Source organism: Antechinus flavipes, chromosome 5 (genome assembly GCF_016432865.1).
Source record: "Antechinus flavipes isolate AdamAnt ecotype Samford, QLD, Australia chromosome 5, AdamAnt_v2, whole genome shotgun sequence".
Taxonomy (NCBI): Eukaryota; Metazoa; Chordata; class Mammalia; order Dasyuromorphia; family Dasyuridae; genus Antechinus; species Antechinus flavipes.
Window position 1 is genome coordinate 54,284,976 of NC_067402.1, and position 19,426 is coordinate 54,304,401.

The 19,426-nt window shown below is 35.1% G+C and overlaps 1 protein-coding gene across 6 annotated transcripts in view; it reads left to right on the forward strand.

The window, feature by feature from the left end:
• Positions 1-19,426, forward strand: part of CACNB2 (calcium voltage-gated channel auxiliary subunit beta 2) — a 383,626-nt gene that overhangs the window by 345,745 nt on the left and 18,455 nt on the right. For 3 of the 6 annotated variants that reach the window (XM_052000730.1, XM_052000734.1, XM_052000733.1), the window contains 5 exons: positions 1,477-1,613; positions 6,077-6,153; positions 12,490-12,623; positions 17,365-17,445; positions 18,530-18,588. In XM_052000730.1, the coding sequence (XP_051856690.1) occupies positions 1,477-1,613; positions 6,077-6,153; positions 12,490-12,623; positions 17,365-17,445; positions 18,530-18,588 (488 nt within the window). Of the gene's footprint in view, positions 1-1,476; positions 1,614-6,076; positions 6,154-12,489; positions 12,624-12,770; positions 12,791-13,259; positions 13,322-17,364; positions 17,446-18,529; positions 18,589-19,426 lie in introns of all 6 variants that reach the window. The other 3 variants (XM_052000732.1, XM_052000735.1, XM_052000736.1) reach the window with 2 other exon arrangements.

The following is a 19,426-nucleotide window of genomic DNA, read 5'->3' on the forward strand; positions in this document are numbered from 1 at the left end:
TAAATTAATTATTTTAAATATTTTGCCTCATTCCTTCACAAACCATATGTGCCGTTCACCAATGACCCTTCTACTCTGTAAGAACATATGCCTTGAATTTTGGTCTGGAAAAGTTCAGTCGCCATACCTACCCAATATCTCACAAAAAACTTTTGTACAAACAAGTTCTGGTCCACAACTATTCATTAATTCACCTCCTAAAAGTTAAAACACATTGTACAGAGCACCCAGGGAAGTTCAAAGGTAATTAAAATTAAGACATGGACTTTGATCTCATGGTGTTTACATTTCACATAGAACCATTAGTTTATCTCCAAAGCTATTCCAGTCCTCCTTATGTGCCTTGAGAAATATTGTGGTGTTATGGAAAGCACCTTTGAATGGGAGATAAATGTTCTAGCTTTGAATCCTAACTGTATCAAATGGTCTTTCTAGGAAAACTCCTGTCTGAGCTTCTATTTTCACATCGGTAAAATGAGGAAATCAGTCACCTCCCTACCAAAGTTTATAGACACAAAGAATTATAGATCAGAGCATCTTAAACCTTAGCTCCAATTCTTTTATTTTGGAGATGATAAAACCGAGGTACCAAGAAGTTAAATGACATACCTATGGCTCCACAGCAATGCCTTCAAGACAGCATTTGAATCTCTTTCCCCAATTTTGGGGCCAGTGCCTTATCCAAAATATCTCTTGTGTTGTAACCACAAGGCATTATTTGACTGGGTTATATCCAATCCTTTTCCATTTTCTTAAAGAAGTTGTGTTCTGTGGCTCTCTTCAACAATGAGAGGATTCAAACCAGTTCCAATTGTTCAGTAATGAAGAGAGCCATCTACACCCAGAGAGAGGACTGTGGGAACTGAGTGTGGGTCACAACATAGCATTCTCACTCTTTCTGTTATTTGCTTGCATTTTTGTTTTCCTTCTCAAGTTTTTTTTACTTTCTTTCTAGATCCAATTTTTCTTGTGCAGCAAGATAACTGTATAAATATGTACACATATATTGGATTTAACATATATTTGAACATATTTAACATGTATTGGACTACCTGCCATCTGGGGGAGGAAGTGAGGGGAAAGAGAGGAAAATTTGGAACAGAAGGTTTTGCAAGGGTCATTGTTGAAAAATTGCCCGTGCAGATGTTTTGTAAATAAAAAGCTATAATAAAATAAATTTAAAAAAAAAGAAATTGTGTCCTGTTGATGGCATCTGCAGGTAATATCAGTAACATAAGTAGAGCCGGCCCTAGGGAACAAGAGTTAACCTCTTGGTAGGATGGCCAGAATTAAATATTTGAGATTTTAAATGCTAAACATATGAATGTGAAGGCATGCTCTACATTTTTTATATTTTAAACTTTTTAAAAGATCTTTCTGCAATTATAAAGCAAAAGTAAGCCTAATTAATAAAGAAATCTGATTATTTTTGCAGAATAACTTTGCAATGAATTTTTATATTTTGTCTCTCTTCAGAAATTTAACAATGACTGGTGGATAGGACGGTTGGTAAAAGAAGGCTGTGAAATAGGATTCATCCCAAGTCCGGTCAAACTAGAAAACATGAGGCTACAGCACGAGCAGAGGGCAAAGCAAGGGAAATTCTACTCCAGGTACAAAAAGGAAAAAAATCTAACTTTTGTATGAAAAACACTTGTTGGTTTGATAACACTGACTTTATAAGTTCCAGTTAATTGCTGTCTTATGGCTATATGAAATAGTGATCAGTTAATAAGCATTTCTTAGGTATCTGCTATGTGCACTGTGCTAAGCACTGGAAATACAAAATAAAGCAAAAGTCAAAACTTGTCCTCATGGAGTTCACAATCTGATGGTGAAAAGGCAACACATCAAAAGAAGTTGCAATGGCAAGAGGGAAAGATACCCAGCATGAAGTTATGATGAAGACCTGTAGTAACAGCCAGGAAAGGGTGAGATGGCTGCACTGGGATCCTTTCTTAAATGGAGGATCTCTCCAATGTTCATTCAGAGGAAGAGAGAGGGGTCAGGGTCAAGACTAAGGATGTATGAGTTCCAGAACTAATGCATTCTTGCCAGAAGAGTTACTCTAGACAATAGTTATTAGAGACAATAATGAAGTAACGAGTTCATTACCTTAATATAATCTCATGTTTTTATTGTAATACAAGTTCTGTTCAATAACACATCCACTCACTGCATCTGGCTTTATCAATTGAAAGAGTCATATTTCTTAGAAAAGAATCATATTCAAAATCAAAAAGAACATCCATATAGTCCAGAAACTGAGTTGAAGTTTAGTAGGGATTTCTTCTGACTTTAAAATCTGACATAAAATCAGAACATCCAACAAAAGCAACCCAGAAAACTGCTACTATGACCTATGTCTAGAGAATGAAGGAAAAGAAACATGCAACTAAGAAATAAAATGCAAAAGTGCCTTCCTTTCATTTTTACCTCAGAAACTCAATTTTTAACTCCAGATGTGAAATATTTGTAGAAAGCCAGACTTCAAATAATGGGATATGATTCTTCCTGATGTGAATAATACTTCTGCAGTCATGATGCTATAATTGGTTCCCTAAATGATTCCTTAATCATGCTTTCCTAACCAATTTCCTAATATTGTTGCCTTAATTAGTCCCCTAACTGAATCATTGAGAGTTGAGGATGCTGGTTCTGGAGTGACAAAATCTAGGTTCATATTTTCATTCTAATGGACCTAGATGTGTAACCATGGGCAGCCTCCCAGAATCTCAACATCTTATGTGATAAAATAAGGATAGTGAAACTTAGGTGTTAAGGTCAGTCACTAAGCAATTATTATTATACTTTTATTTTGTTTCAGTTTTATTTTCAAGGATCTCACAGTCTGTCAGGGAGGAAGAAGGGGAACCACAATGTACAAATAACTATGTAGAAACAATATATATCAGAATAATTTGGAGATAATCACAGAAAAACCAAGAAAGGCTTTTTATAGGATATGAGATTTTATTGGGGGATTTGAATGAAGCAAAGAGACAGAGATGAGGAGGGAGAGTTCTAGACATGGGAAGTAGCCAGTGAAAATGCAAGAAGTCAGGAGATGGAGTGTTGAATGCAAGACCCCATAAGAAGACCAGTGTCACTGGATCACAGAATATATGAAGGAGAGTAAGATTAGGAAAAAATGGAGAAGTAGGTTTAAAAGCTAAATGGGAGATTTTATATATGATCCTGGATGTGATGAGGAGTCAATGGTACAGTAAAATGAGCAATATATTTGGAGTCAAAGGTTAAGTAGAGATCCCATGGTTTTGAATTTGCTCCTTGTATAATCTTAAAATAATCATCTTCAAGTTCCTCATCTTTAAAGTAAAATGATATCCAATATTCCTTCCAGATTCCTTTATGGGACCTTTAAGTTTGCTTTAAGAGTCTTCAAGTTCTATACATACTAATCTAGCAGTGAGCACATCTACTCACATTATTTTAGATTAGCTCTAATTTAGTAAAAACAAGACTGCTACTGGATAAGCCTCTTGCTTGTCCCTTTTGCAAGGTCTAGTTATTTCTCCTTGGCCCTCAAGAGTGATGTCTGGAAAGTTTTCTACATGAAGCATGTCTACTATGCTTGAGATTTAGCATAAAGTATGAGAAAGCATATTTGTTTGGGAGTTCAACCATTTGGGCTCTTCACATCTTAAATTTGGTTTAGCTAAGAAATACAGTCAAAATTCAGTGATGGACTCATTATTATTAATTAAATCAAGCCAGTATTAGAAGAGCTACCGAAAGTTGCAACCTGACAAAAAGGCATAAGAATTGGGTTATATTTAAAGGGTGGACATTTCTTCAAGATTAACAATGAAGAACAATCTGACATTCTAAGCAGATTAACTTGTTGAAATATTTATTATAGCTTTCTATTCTAAGATTTTATTGACATTTTAAATGAGAGATTGTAAAACAAATGTACTTACTAGAATTAAAACTAGAGTATATACTGTGTATGAAAGAGAGAATGAGAAAGAAAGGAGGAGGAGAGAGAAAGGAGGGGGGAAGTTTGTTTTATTATGCTTGAATCCTATTAATGTTGTGTCCTTGTATCACTTCTAGAGATTGCTACCACAAAGATAATTTTTAATAACTTGCTACATTTTATATGGTGCTCCAGGTTCTTATTAAATGCCTTTAAGTGTCCCTGAAGAACATTCTAGAGATTTAGGGCCTCTTATTAGCCCCCTTAATAAAGAAACACATTTTTAAAAAAGCAATAAAAAGTCATTATACGATAACTCAGCACACTAAGATTTCTTTACTGCAGGTTGCCCTTTTTATCTGTACATTTAAGAATAAGTAAATATTACGTCTCAATAAGTCCTGGGGCCTAGCTTCTTAACTTCTGCATAAAACTATAGTGCTAAACACCAAGCCCCAGAAATCCCTTTTCCCAAGTCTAATTAAGATTTGGGGATTAAATCTTCCTTTAGTCAACAATCTTTATCCAAGAAATAGGCATGTAGAATTTTTAAAAAGATGAAGTATTCAGTTATTCTTTATGTTCCTTTGTCACAAAATCTTTCCCTAGGCCATAAAGGGTGCATTATGGATTGTACAATCATCAAATTGCCTCAAATCAGGATCTTAATAACTGAATATTTCTTAATGTGGGATTGTTTAAATTAAAGGATTTAGAACTAGGAAAAGACCTTGGATATCATTCATTCTAACCCATCTCATTTTGCAGATGAGAGAACTCAGTAGAGTAATTAAGTAACTTGGCCATAGTCGTAGAAATACTGAGAGAAAGAGCCAAGATTTGCATGGAGGCACTCTGACCTTCAGAACCCATGAGCTTAGGGTCATTTAGTGTTGGCAATATTTTAGAAGTGATCACACTTAATTCACTTTATTTTACAAAAAAAGGAATGTAAAACACAGGGCAGTTAAATGATAAGTCAGAGGTCACAAAGCTAAGGAAGTAATGGAGTTAAGATTTGAATCCAGATCCTCTCATTAAATCCAGCATTTTCTGTATAGAATTAGATAAAGATCCTAACCTTTGTTTCATAGCTGAATATTTGTCTCTTAGTAAGGTTTTTGAAAAATAGCAAGGTTTAGTAACATTCACAAATCCACCTCTAAACATTTTAAGCATTCAACATTATCCACATAATAAAGTTAAGGACAGTCAAATAGAAGGATGGAAACCAAGCAAGAGAGACGGACTAATTTCATGCTTTAGGCTTCTGAGTCCTTTGCCTTTAATGGCTCTTGAAGACAAGTTCCACGTTCACTATCCAGATATGCTATATATCTGATTATTTTTTAAATGAACCTGAAGATTATCTCAGGATCTTTATTTGTTTGTTTGTTTGTTTCAGTATCTTTAAAAATAAAATAAAATAAATTAAACTTGAATGTGAAGAGAGAGACCATCATATAACCAAATTAGTAATTTTGCTGAAAGGGATTCTTCCTCCAGAGATGCAGATTACAGACTAATCACACCTAACCTAACCTCTCAAGGCAGAAGCTTTATTCACATCTTTCTTCCTCTACAGGGATCTACCTATCATGCTGGTGTAGTTAATAGTTCCCAATGGAGCATACAGTTTCTATTGATCACTTCTCACTTTCTGTGTGACAGCCAATAAATCTCCTCTGGTCAGAGATTTTTTGAGTAACTTTTATGTGGTCTTTTCTGTACAATTCTTCATTAATAGCATGTGTTAGCCTCTACTTGACCACTATGAGAGTCTCTGTTGCCCTTTAGGTGACTTAATTTCAGCAGTTGCTCTGTTCCATGACTCATACCTATAGTGCATCAATGGGAGAATATGGCTAGCAAAAAGATGACCGTTTATTGCAGAGAGAAGTGTGAGTCATTAAAAGCACTTCAGTTTCCCAAAGGCAAATTCTCTTGCTCTACTCCTGTTCAATAACTGATTTTAAAAAAAAAGAAGAAAGAAAAACACCCCACTGAGCAATCTCTATTTGCCTATTTGTGGGCCTGACTGATTTAAAACATTGTCATTAATGAGCAATTGAAATATGCCAGTTCTGTGATTAATGGTAATTTTAATAGTGATTTTTTTTTACTTTTCTCTAGTAAATCAGGAGGAAATTCGTCATCCAGTTTGGGTGACATAGTACCTAGTTCCAGAAAATCTACGCCTCCATCATCTGGTAAGTAGGTGCTAGATTGAACAACTATATAATAGATTCAATCCCTTTTTTGAGGACTTATCTTATTTTATGCTTTAATTTGCATCGAATCTCTTTGTTGGCATACCAGTACCTTTAAGATGGGATATAGATTCAAAGGACCTTTCCAGCTCATCTTCATCCTGGCTTCCTTCAAGTATCACCTAAAATCCTATTTTCTTTGAGAAGCCTTTCCTGATTCTCCTTTATCTTAGTATCTTTTCTCAAGACTATTCCCAATTTGTACTGTATATATCTTGTTTTGTATGTAGTTATTTGTGTGTTACCTCCCTTGTCAGACTGTGAGCTCCTTGAGAACAGAAATTATTTTTTGCATTTTTTTACATCTCTAGCATTTAGCTCAGTGCCTGTCATATAGCAAGTGCTTAATAAATACTAGCTGATTGATTTACTGAAAAACAGCATTGTTTTTGTGGAAACATGTAAGGAAAAACACATGAGATCAAAAAAATAACTGCTAATATACAAATATAACAGAAAAAAAGATTGAAAATTCAATAAATAAGTTTATCATAACTCAATGTAGTTACCTCAGACATTTAACTCAATAAGTTAGATAATACGTTCAGAGTTTTAAATTAAGCCATTGTTAGACTTTAAGTGTTACTTAAGAGAAAGAAGAAAAAACAATCCACAATCAAAGACTGCATCATTTAATCCTGCCTGTCTGGTCAGAAATGTATTTGATTGTTCACAAGGAACAAGAGTAGTGTGGGTGGCTTAGCCCAAGCTATCATCACTTCTATAAAAACAACTCATCAAATATGAAAGATATTTACTGAAAAAAAAAGCTAAAAATTCAAAGCATAAATAGAAGTAGAGCTTGGAGAAATTGCTACTGTGCTTCTCACTGACCGGAATCTCCTATAACATTAAGCCCACATGTATTGGGCATCAAATACAGACCACTGTCCTTGGTGCTGTCCATCAGTGCAAAAGAAGCTCTCGAGGAGCTTGTGATCTGATTGAAGAAAGTAGACAACCAAAAATAAAGTAAAACTATACAAGCATGAAAACATAATGCCAGATAGCTCAGAGACTTCTACTAGCAAGGATAAAGGCTTCAGAGACGATCGGCTAGTATTAAAATGTGTTATGGAAGAAATTTCTTCTTGAGCTTTGAAGGAGGGAAAGAAGAGAAAGTAGCAAGTGTGGGGGGCTGGAAATAAGACAATATGTAACCACTATGTTTTAAGAATAATCTTCCCCAGATAACTCTATTTGGTAACATTTCAATTCTGAATGAGAGACTTTATATTTTAATCACAGAACCATAGTAATATAATTCTTACAGCACCATGACATTATTTTATATCCATTCTCCATTAACATTCAAGATTTTATTACCAGCTCCTTTTTTAAAATTTTATCTCTTAAGCAACACTACTTTTCTGTCTCACATGCTATTCTTTTATTTAAATTATAAGAAATTATAAAAGAAATTCTATTCTGAATGTGATTCTAGATAATGGGGATAAGTGGCCAATGAGGTGTGATTAATGGAAACACTACATCTTAGAATTTGTAATGTACAGAATAGTAAAGTTAGGCATAATGTGACTTGTACTTTCAGCTGAACCCACTGAACACACTGACCTTATGATCAAAAATTTTAAAAGGAAAGCCAGCTTAGGAGATTTGAGAAGCTCTTAAGTTTAAAAGAAAAATCCTTCTAATGAAGGAAAGAAGGGGAGGACTTACCTAAAGAAAAATAAATTGGATATGCAGAGCAAACTCATTGACCAACAGAGTTTTAAAAGACACGTATAGAAAATGAAAACAAGGATGGTTAATGAAGCATAGATATAAAAGTATGGCATAGTGCTGTAAGAATTATATCAAGATATCCTTTTTTATCTTGATTTTTATTTTTTAAATTAAATTAATATTTTTAAGAAAAATTGTTTTCTCTCCCTTTCACTTTTTTCCTCTTTGGAAAAAAGAATGAGAAACATAACTCTGAAACAAATATGCATGATCAAACAAAGAATGAACTAAAACTAGTGAAGGCTAATTTTTTCACATGAAGATTTTTAAGGGACTATATGCTCACTATGAGTCAACAATTATGATTTAGCAGCCAAAAAAAAAAGGAGGAGGAGGTAGTACAATGTCAGGGGGGCATTGAAAGTGATCCCACTGTACTTTACCCCACTCAGAAATATCATGTTCAGTTCTGGGAATCACATTTTAGTAAAGATGCTATTAAGCATAAGAGAATTGGCATGGTGAGGACCATGCTGTATTACATTAAGTCAAAAGAAGTAATCATGAAGACAAGATGAGAAGACTCAGGGGAGAGATTCTATGTTACACTATCATTCTGTAGCCCAGTATTCCAATTGCTAAGCATCCTTAATCTTTCTCACTATATCTCCTGAGTTGTTCAATTAGGATTAGTCATTCTCTTCTTTCTACTCTGCTTCAAGAAAGGGCTTCATGGGAGAAGAAAGGTTAAGTCTCCTAGCCACATTCTGAGAAAAGTACATCAACATCATTTAGACTTCATCATTACTGTTTCCAGTTAAATTCAAATGTTCTTATACATAAGAGCTACGTGAGTGATCTTAACAAAAACTCAAACTCCAACAAATAAATTGGAAACTTCTTTTTTCAGATCTAGAGTTCATGAAAAGAGATGAAAAATTATACATAATTTAACCATATTAATCTGCAGCCAGATATCTAAACCAAGTCACAATTGAGACAGTTTTGTCCCAATGTAAAAAAAAAAATCACAAATTTATCATAATCTAAAAATTTAGCAATCTTAAACTCAATGCCATAAATATCCTGAGACTGAACCAGATTATAAAGTATTTAGGAAATGATTAAATAAATAAAAATATTATATATCATTTTCTAAGTCAATATGCAGCTCTTAAGGGCCTCTTTGTATTTGGATACGATACCACTGATCTAGATAACTACCCACTTGATTTGATTTCTTAGTCATGATAGTCAGGCTCTAAAGCAAGGCTTCTTAAACTTTGAGTTGCAGTCCCATATGGGATTATGTAACTGAATGTGGAGAGCATGAAATTATGATTTATTATTAGTAGATGTTTAATTTGTTTACCTATTTTATATAACTGTGTAACTGGGGTCACATAACAATTTCTCAGATAAAAAGGAATTATGAGTGGAAAAAGTTTAAGGAACCTTGCTTTAAACTCACTAGGTGTTTTTTCCAGCACCTTGCATATGATAGCTACTGAATAAATATTAACTAAATTGAATTAGACTCTCTCCCTGATCCTATTTCTGTTGTTTAGACATCTTAATTTCATAAAGTCTAAATGCTTAATAAATATTTACTCTGCTTGGTGTTTTCCCAGTCACATATAAATGAAGTGAAATTGCTAGGGAATTTACCATTTGAGGGCAGGCTTATCTATCTTTGTCATCGTCTTCCCTGTTCTGGGAATAATAATAAGATACTAAGCCTGATTCGGTAAGTAGAACTGTGAAAATACTCTGTGAACAACTACAACAAGGTAAATGGAAAGAACAGCCAAAAATGATCAAAACTGAATGCTGTTAAATTAATAAACAAGCTTAGTCCTAAGAAAGAGATGTGACTGTATCTCCTTCCCCTCTTCCCAGAGAGAGAGCCAATGAATGTGAATATTGCATAATATCACACTGTTTTTCTGTGTGTTGATTAGTTTTGTTAATGTATTTTTTTTCCTTCTCTTTTTTCTTTCTTTGTTATAAAAGATGACTGAATATGGATGGTAGGGAAGGTGGACTGAGCAATATAAGCAAGGTTAAAACAAGATAAGAGTAATATTTGTTACAGCTGATGAACCTTCAATCAGATTATGGCCTTCTTTCATAGCTATGCACTATTCAAGAAGAGACTTTTTGTACTAGGAGGACACGTTTGCCTCCCCTAGCATACATATGCATCTAAACTGCTCATCCACTTCTACTTAAAAGCACATTTTCAGTTCATTTTGCCTATGATTAGAGTTGACTCTTGTTTTCATTACTTCCTATATTTCCTTCTTAGCCACATGGTGGGGGACACAATAAATTCCCTATGGCTGTAATGGGACAGAATCATCTGATAGTCATCATAATTACTAAACCAAAAAAGAAGACAAAATTTCTCAGATCATTTCCTGTTACTCAAAAGGAGTAGGATTGTGTTCATCCTACTTAAAATAGAACCTGTCCTACAGCTGGCTACTACTAAATATTGGACCACTTTCTGCTCGGAAGCAAGGCTCTGTTCTTTGATCTCTGTTTCTTATGTATATTATTGGCTTTGTGTGAAAGATCATGTATAAACTATTGTGTTATTTCTCTATAGCTAACAGATATCCTTCCATTGTTCTAATGTGATATTATTAGAAGAGGTCATTTCCCAGTAAACAGTAGATGTTCTCCACTAAGGGGAGGAAAGCATGGTATGTTCCTGGAGGGTATTGGTCTTGAAACTTGAAGGACTGGATCTGAATCCCAGTTTTTCCACTTGGGTCCTCAAACTATGGCCCGCAGGCCAAATGCGGCTCACCCAGGGCTATGAAGTTTCTTTATTTAAAGGCCCACAAAACAAAGTTTTGGAGGGCCGGACTATAGTAAAAATAAACAGTCTGAGGGATAGTGAACTGGCCCCCTATTTAAAAAGTTTGAGGACCCCTGCATCTTAGATAATCTTAAGTAGATCATTCTTTGGTTAATTTTCTCATCTGTTAAACAAGTATAATAACCCTGTCCTACTTACCTCACAGAGGCATTTAGGGGTTGAAATGATGGTAATGTGTTCACTAGAAATGCTTTACAAATCTAAGATATTGGGGAGCAGCTAAATGGCACAGTGGATAGAGCACTGGCTCTGGAGATAGAAGGACCTGAGTTAACTTCAGCCTCAGACACTTAACACTTTCTAGCTGTGTGATTCTGGACAAGTCACTTAAATTGCCTTGGGGGGAAAAAAAGCATAAGATATTGGTACTGAGTAAATAATAACTTTGGAGTCAGCAGCCCTGGGTTCTAATTCAGCCTCCAGCTAGCTCTGTGTCTTTGAGTAATTCACCTGACTTTAGAGATCCTCGAGTTTCCTTAATTTTGGTAAAATGAGAGAATGAGATTCTGAGCTTAAAGGTACTCACTGCTATCTGATTCTAGTATGTAAGGCAGTATGATGCTTTGGATAGAACACTGAGTCAGGAAGGCTCAAGTTTGAATCTAACCTCAGATACAAAATAGCTGAGTGACATCGGGGAAAATCATTTAAGTCATTCCTTCTCTATTTTCTTCATCTGAAAGGGAGGTGATTATGGCACCTATATCCCAAAAATGTCATGATGATCAAATAAGATAATGAACGTAATGTCAGTTATTATTATTATTAGATAAATAACTATCATTTTAAAAAAGAAATTCTACCTTTTAAAGTGGTAGAATATATAATCATAAAATCAAGGCCTGGGAAAAGCCTTCATTTAACAGATAAAGAAACTAAGACTCATAGTTTCATGAGTTTCCTAAGGTCATCCAACTAATTAATGGCAGAACTAGACCTGGAACCATGGTTTCTTGACTCTCAATTTTTATTCTATACCACTCTATCGATTTCTATATAAGTAAAACAACGTTTTGCTATCTCCCTTCTCCAGGTTGATGTCATTTAACTTCATTAAATGAGGACTTTCTCATTACTTTTGTATTTATTGGCCCTATTTTGATTTCTATAGGTTATTTTGGTTTCACTCCACTCCCTTCCATCCTTAGTTATTTCTTCTCTCAATCCTTGGGACTATTGGAGTAAAAATTTCCCCTCTTCTGCGGCCTTCAAATGCTTGTTGCCTTTTCTCGAAGCCTGTTGAGATGGCCCTGGCTCTGACACAGAGCAAAGTAGTGCTGTTGGTGAGATTGAAGTTTCCAGTGTTCTCTTGCTTACTTTCTACAGCGTGTCACTTGAAGAAATCAAGTGACACCTTATTTTATGAGCATAGTACCCAAGATACAATGCCATGTTCCAAACCACTCTTAGCAAATGTCAGTTTGATTCTAAAAATACCCCATCTTTGCTGGTGGGTTTAGTACAAGGCTCATTTAATTATGCAAGCAGATATTTTGAAAATATGCTCGAGTTTCATTAGATGTGTCTACTTTTGCAGTCCTTATATGCTTTTGTCTCTAAGTTTTCCTTTAAGTTTGTATACTGTGTTGAATCTCCATGATTTAACTTCAGGTAATTTTGGTCTAATTCCATTTTATTTTCATTTTAATCTGTTTTTCCTCTCTTGTCCACTTGATGATTTTGAATTATTTGTCTGTATATAGCTATAGACATAGATGCTACTGGCTTAGATGCAGAAGAAAATGATATTCCAGCCAACCACCGCTCCCCTAAACCCAGTGCAAACAGTGTAACATCACCCCACTCCAAAGAGAAACGAATGCCCTTTTTTAAGAAGGTAACCTTGAACTTCCGAGCTCCTCTCTGTCCACCTGCTCAACTGCCACTGCGCCACGTTTCTAGTCCTGTTGACTGTCCGTGTCCTCTTATAAGCCAATAACATGCATGCTCTGTTATTCTTTATTTCTTTTCCATGCCGCTGTAGCTAAGCAGAAACAGAAATCGGTAAGTGTACATGGACATAAGCTGTGTTTATCCTGCCACTGGCATCATTAGCATTAATACCCACAATTTTATTAAGTACAATCATTGTAGTTCTAAGAAAGGGATCTATCAAACAGCTAATTGAGTCCAAGCATTTAAAACCAACTAAGTTCAGTGAGTGACTCAGTGAAACACCATTACAGTACTTATCCTTTTTGATGGAATAATAGACCACCAAAGGAAGTGATTAAAATATCCAGGAACATCAAACACTGACAACTCCACATAATGCACCTCTATAGTGCATGCTTATTCTGTCTGTCTTTGTCTCTTTCTTTTTTTTTTCCAGATTTTTAACATAAACAAGCATATTAAAACAATGATTAGATCTAATTTGTGATATCCAGATACATAGCTTGTACTAAAAAAAAAAAAAAAAAAAAGCCTTCAATTTTTAATTTAGTCAGTATTTAAACTTCTAATCCACTAGGTGCAAAATCTGCAGATGAACAAGACCAGTGGAAAACTGCAGGCTTGTTTTGGCGGTTTACTGTGAGTTTTTCCTATTGTCATATATAAATTCTCTCCCAATGTTCTTGCCTTTTCCATCAGTCAGATTGCAGCATCCCATCTCTTGGACACTGGGTCTAGCAGTCTCCTTGTGAGCCTTTGCCACTGGCCAACCAAAGTGTCAAAAAACGATGCGATTGTCTCTGCTGACTGGTATTTTCCCAGAAGCCTTTATTTCAGATGAGAGTCCGCTTCCTGTCAGTAGGTTTTGCAGCTTCTGAGAAAGGCTGCCTACTTCTCCCTTTTTTTAGGAATCCCCTAATTCCCATCCCTTCCCTTCTTTTACACACCACCATCTGTCTTCACTGTGATAAATATGACAGTGTTACCAAGGCTGGCAAAAACAGTGGGTGAATTCCAGCACCAGAGTGTGCAGTAAATAAATTCTCCTCTGTTCATCCTCCTCCCCCAACCTCAGAAGGTTGGACTCTTCTTCCCTGGGAATGGGTCTTCTGCCTTATGCACCCAGAACTCATGAGTAATTTATTTGTGCTAAATATCGAACTGCAAGGGGATTTTTTGGTATGTTTTTAGCATAATTGCCAGTAAATAACTGAAGATAAAAGAGTCATCATCCCAAAAAAAAAAAAAAAAAAAATGTGCTTAACTCAGCACCTGGACTTCTATATTAAGATTATTAGAAATTTTAAAAGAAATATAAGAATGACCCAATCCCTTTTCACAAAGGCAAACAGAAAAGTTGTTCAAGTCTTTGTGGTTTCATTTTGACTCCTTTCTAAGGCTTTCTTCAGAGCTTTTATCAGTTATATAGTTAAATAGAAATAAAGGCATTGTAGTATAGTAGAAGGAGCCCTATCACTGGACTAAGAGGACTACCTCTGACAACACTACCCTTTATGGACTTACTGGGTCTGTTTCCTTATCTGTGAAATGTTGGAGATTAGACTCCATGGCCTGTGAGGTCTCTTCCATTCCAGTGGTACAACCTCAGTCTTTACCTGATCATCACCAAAGAGTAGATTAGAATGAATAATCAAAAGATAATCAGAGCTTCTGATCTTATTGCTTGATTTATCTACAAAGTTCTCCAAATATATCCCAAAGCATTAAAAAAAAAAAAAAAAAGTACTTCATCACTATTTTTGCCAGTGAAGAATGTATAACAAAAGAGAGGTAACAGGAAAAGGCAGCTAAAAATCTATTGGTTTATTTTAAGATTAGAGCTCAAAGTACCACTATTCCATCAAATAAGGTAATTTCTGTATCTACCCTAATTATTTAAGTAGCTGGTTGAAGACTAGCATGGGTAGCCCTTTGCTGGTTGACAATTAGAAACCAAAAAAAAAAAAAAAAAAAAAGCAAAGATTTATTGCATCTGACACTGACCCTCTTAATTACAGACCTAGAATTTCTTTGGGCTGTTATTAAAATGCATGCATCAAACTTATTTACATTCCTGGTCTCAAAGGTAGAAAAATCTCTTGATACTGCAGAGTTACAAGGACATGGCTTCCAAACATTTAAGCCTGCACCTGCATTATATAAATAAGTTCTTTATATGCTTATGATGCCTTGGGCACTGGTACTCATTTTTCTTATGTTATCAATTATGTGGTGAACTTTTATGTGGCACTGCAGAAAAAGAAAGAGATCTGGCCGCGAGATTGTTTTCCATGTCTTAGATGGCTTTAGGTTGGTGCTTGTGTGGCATTCTGTGCTGTCACTGTATTCATGTTTGTCTTGGTTTTTTACTTCCTATACAAAATGTTCTTTACCTTGTTATGTCTCTTTAAATTTACCTGGAAATTCATTAAACATTGAAACAGTGAAAAATGACAGCACAGTACATGGTATTGTGTTCTCTCTTCTCTGAAATGTGTATGCTGTGGTGACTTTTTCCAGATTGGTGCATTTGTTTTGAAGGTGCTTTTTAAAATTTCTAAAGCAAACTTTAGGAATCAAAATTATAAATAAAAGTGATTTTTAATAAGACAAAATAAATTATTTTTAACAAGCCAAAAAATGACTTAAGAAACTGTGATACAAAAATAAATTGCTAAGTCTTCTATACTTGAGGGTTAATTTATAAAATACCCAGAATAATTTAAAAGGCATTTCATTTTTGTCCATAGCTTTTTTTAAAGAAATTAATTATTCTAATCCAACAAGTGTCCCAATGTTGCAAGAATATAAAGGCAAGTTCAAATCCAGCCTCAGACTTTAATACTTCCTAGTTGTGTGACCCTGGGCAAGTCACTTAACCCCAATTGCCTCAGCCAAAAAAAAAAAAAAAAGAATATAAAGGCAAAATGAAAAATTATCCCTGCCCTCAAGGAGCTTACATTCTATTTAAGGAATATAGCATGAAAACATATAAGTATTTATGTGAAATTTTGAAGAAGTGAATAGCAACTAAAGGAATTTAAAAGAAAAAAAAAAAAAAAAAGCTTCCAGTCGGAGATGGCACATGAATTTGAAGGAAGCTACAGATTTGAATTAATTTCCATTTATCAATTTATTTAGAATAATTCACATATCAACAGGTGTTTTAACTAGAAACTTTTAACAAGATATTCTTGTCATCAGAGACTGTATTTATTGGCTCTACACAATGGCTCTAAATGTTGGCCCGATCCTTTACTAAATTTATGTCTTCTGTTATAGAAATATCTCAATGACATGGTCAATGGAATTATTCCTTATCTTCTATTTCTTTCATCTTGAATCTGTTGAGCTACGTCAATGATGACTTGATTTTTGTAACTGACTATCTCTGTAACTCTCCACCCCCTAAAATTCTTTTTATTGCAGAGGGAATTTGAATTAGACACAAAATATAGTCATGCCTTAAATTCAGCTGCAAAAGGCAGCACGATGCTGAGGAAAAAGCATTGGCTCCAAAGGCAGAGGACCTACATTCATATCCTGCCCCAGATGCTTAGTACCAGTGTGACCTGGACCAGCCCTTTAACTTCTCTGGGCCTCAGTTTTCCTTCTGTGACTATAAGTCCTTCCCCAGGAGTATGTTAGATATATAAATTATATATCTATATTATAATTTTGTTCAGTCTGTGACTTAGTGGGTGAAAACAGAAATGAACTCAGTGATTCCATCTTTTTTTTATTTTATTTTAATTTTTTAGCTTGCTAATATTTTTAAAAGACTACACACATTATATTCAAAAAGCATGAATAGATAACTAGTATTTTATTTATTAGAAATGACAGCTGAGTTCTTCAAGGAAGTAGAAGAGAGGCAGTGTTGCCTAGTAGTTAGAGAGCTGGCATTAGAACTGGATTGGAATTCTGTCTCTAAGTTACAACCGCTCAGCGCTCTGGGCAATTCTCTGACACTATAAGTTGTAGAGAAAATAAATATAACTTCCATTAGTAGAAAGAGTGTCCTCTATTGAGAGTTCCTGATAGCAATGAAATCACAGGATCAGACCTTTCCCCTCTTCTTATAAAAGAACAGACCGTAATATAGATACTTATATTTGTTTTTAAAAGGATTTTGGAGTTCATTTTCTCCCATTGTAGATGAAACCCAGTACTTAAGACAAAAGACCTTAAAATCTTTTTCACTCCTACATTATGGAGACATCCTGGTCCCAACAGTCTGGACTATTTCTGTTTTCAATACAAGTTCACAATCCTATTCACTTGCCATTGCCTTAGAGACAATCCAAAAAGATTTCATAAGCCCATCCCAAAGCAGTTCCCTTGCCTCCTTGCAACCTTTCTACCGTATCACCTGGTTCTATCAGAAGCAGCACCTTCTTCTAGATGAGCTTACCTATGAAGAAATCAAATTACCACATCTGGAGAGAGACAATGGAATTATAATCGTTTCAAGCATAGAAAAAGTTCAAAAAATAAACTCACTTCTTGAGCTGAGTTTATTTATAGTAGAGGCAAAAAAAAAAAAAAAAAATCTGGAAAACTAGCGCCTCTTATTATTCCTCTTAGTTGAATCCCCTGGGAAGTGAGTTAGTGGCTTGTAGATGAATTATAAGCATCCTGTCTTCCTCCTAAGATTCTGAAAGCCTTTTCTCTCTCTGCAGACAGAGCACATTCCTCCTTACGATGTGGTGCCTTCTATGCGACCAGTAGTATTAGTGGGGCCTTCCCTGAAAGGCTATGAGGTAAGTAATTTCTCTCTCTTTGTTTTAAATTTATGTAATAAAGCAAGCATTTCTATAACATAGCATAATTTTAAAAAGATGATTGCACATGAAACTACCAGTTTATTATGTTGAACTTGCTATTCCTTTTAAATATATATAAAGTTATTGTGTGAATTTTTTCCCTTCTCACTTTCCCCTTTTCCCTGACCTAGAGGACATTAGCTTCCCTTGAGTAGCATCTTGCAGCAAGAAGAATTAATATTCTCTTTAAATCCCCTCCTAATTTTTTAACATAGAATAGCCCAGTAATAACCAAATTATTTTAATCTGTGGATACATGTTGACAAATTTTTTTTCAGGAGGGAGAGGAGCTGCTACCTGGGAAAACTTGGTTATTGGCTATATATTTAGCCAGAAACAAAATTGGCAATGCCATCAGATGAATAGTGACGACATTTCTTGATATGAGAACCATTTGAAGGAGCTAGAAATACTTAATATAGAGAAGACTTGGAGAGAACATGAATGATCCACTAGTTCTTGTTAAATATTCAACAGTGGTTACTGGAGGCCAGATAGAAGAGAAATTAAATTTTTTGCTTGATTTTCCCCTAAGAAAGAAGAACCCTGGTTCTTAGTTATAGAAATATCAGAGAGAAGATTTTGGCTTATTATAGGGAAAACTTTTCATAGCTAATTTTGCAAGCATAGAAAAGATATCTTCTGGAGGTAATGAATTTCTTGTTGCTGGCAATCTTCTATCACAGGCTGGATTAGCATCTGTCTCCTCTAGACTCTAGTAGCATACATTGGTTCATCTGATATAGGTTGGACTCATTGGCATCTGAGGTTGCTGCTTATTCTCATATTCTCTAGTTCTGTGGATCTACGTAAATAAGAGTTAAAAACAAGAAACTAGAAACTGTGCTTTTATTGTGTGTGTGGTTTTTTTTTTAAATCAAAATTCAGAAATGGAAAATAACCTTCAATGCTTATCATTTTTTCCAGCTATAAATCTCAATGTCTATCATTCTTACAAAGTTTTCTTTAGTACAACCAGTGATGTTTGTCATACCTTATTTGTTGCTTTGCTTATTTTTAGGTGACAGATATGATGCAGAAAGCACTATTTGATTTTTTAAAACACAGATTTGAAGGGCGGTAAGTACATCAGCAGGCTTTTTATTTTCTTTTTGTTTCATCTTTGGAGATGTCAAGTAGAATCCCAAGGTGAGACACACTGTTACCATGATGAGGCTCAAGGTGTACATAAAACTCTCTGAAGCCTAAGGGTTCCAGGACATAGCTTTCTTAGTAGAGAATGCCCTCTATTCAGTGGCCAAATTAATGTTCCTAAAGGACAGATCTCTCCCTATTTAATAAACTCCAGTGGTTCTCTTTACCTGCAAGATCAAATGAAAAATCCTTTATTTAGCTTTCAAAGTTCTTCACAACCTGAGCTCCTCCTACTGTTCCAGTTTTCTTAGACCTTACTCCCACTCACAAACTCTGCCAAACAATAACACTGGTCTCTGCTGTTCCTCACATAAGAAACGCTATCTCCTGGCTCTGGACATTCATCCCTCCCCCCATCCATCTCCTGGCTTCCTTTACGTCTCAGCTAAAATCCCACATTCTACCCAGCGATGTCCAATCCGGGGCCCCCTCCCTGGCGAAAGCCCGAACCAGATTAAAATGTAATTGAGAAATATTAAACAAAATCAATAAAATCACAATGAAATATGAGTCTAAATCAATATGTAGCTGTAGGGATGCTTATAAACAGATTAGTGGCTCCTGTTTTTACTTGACTTTACCATAGCTTTCTTATAGAACAGGGATGTCAATGTCCCTTTCTTCCATTGATTATCTTCTGTTTATCCTATATATATCTTATTTCTACATAGTCTTTTTCATGTGAGCAGTTTAAGAGCAAGAATCATCTTTTACCTTTCTTTATATTCCCAGTGGTAAGCTCAGTGCCTAGTGCATAACAGGT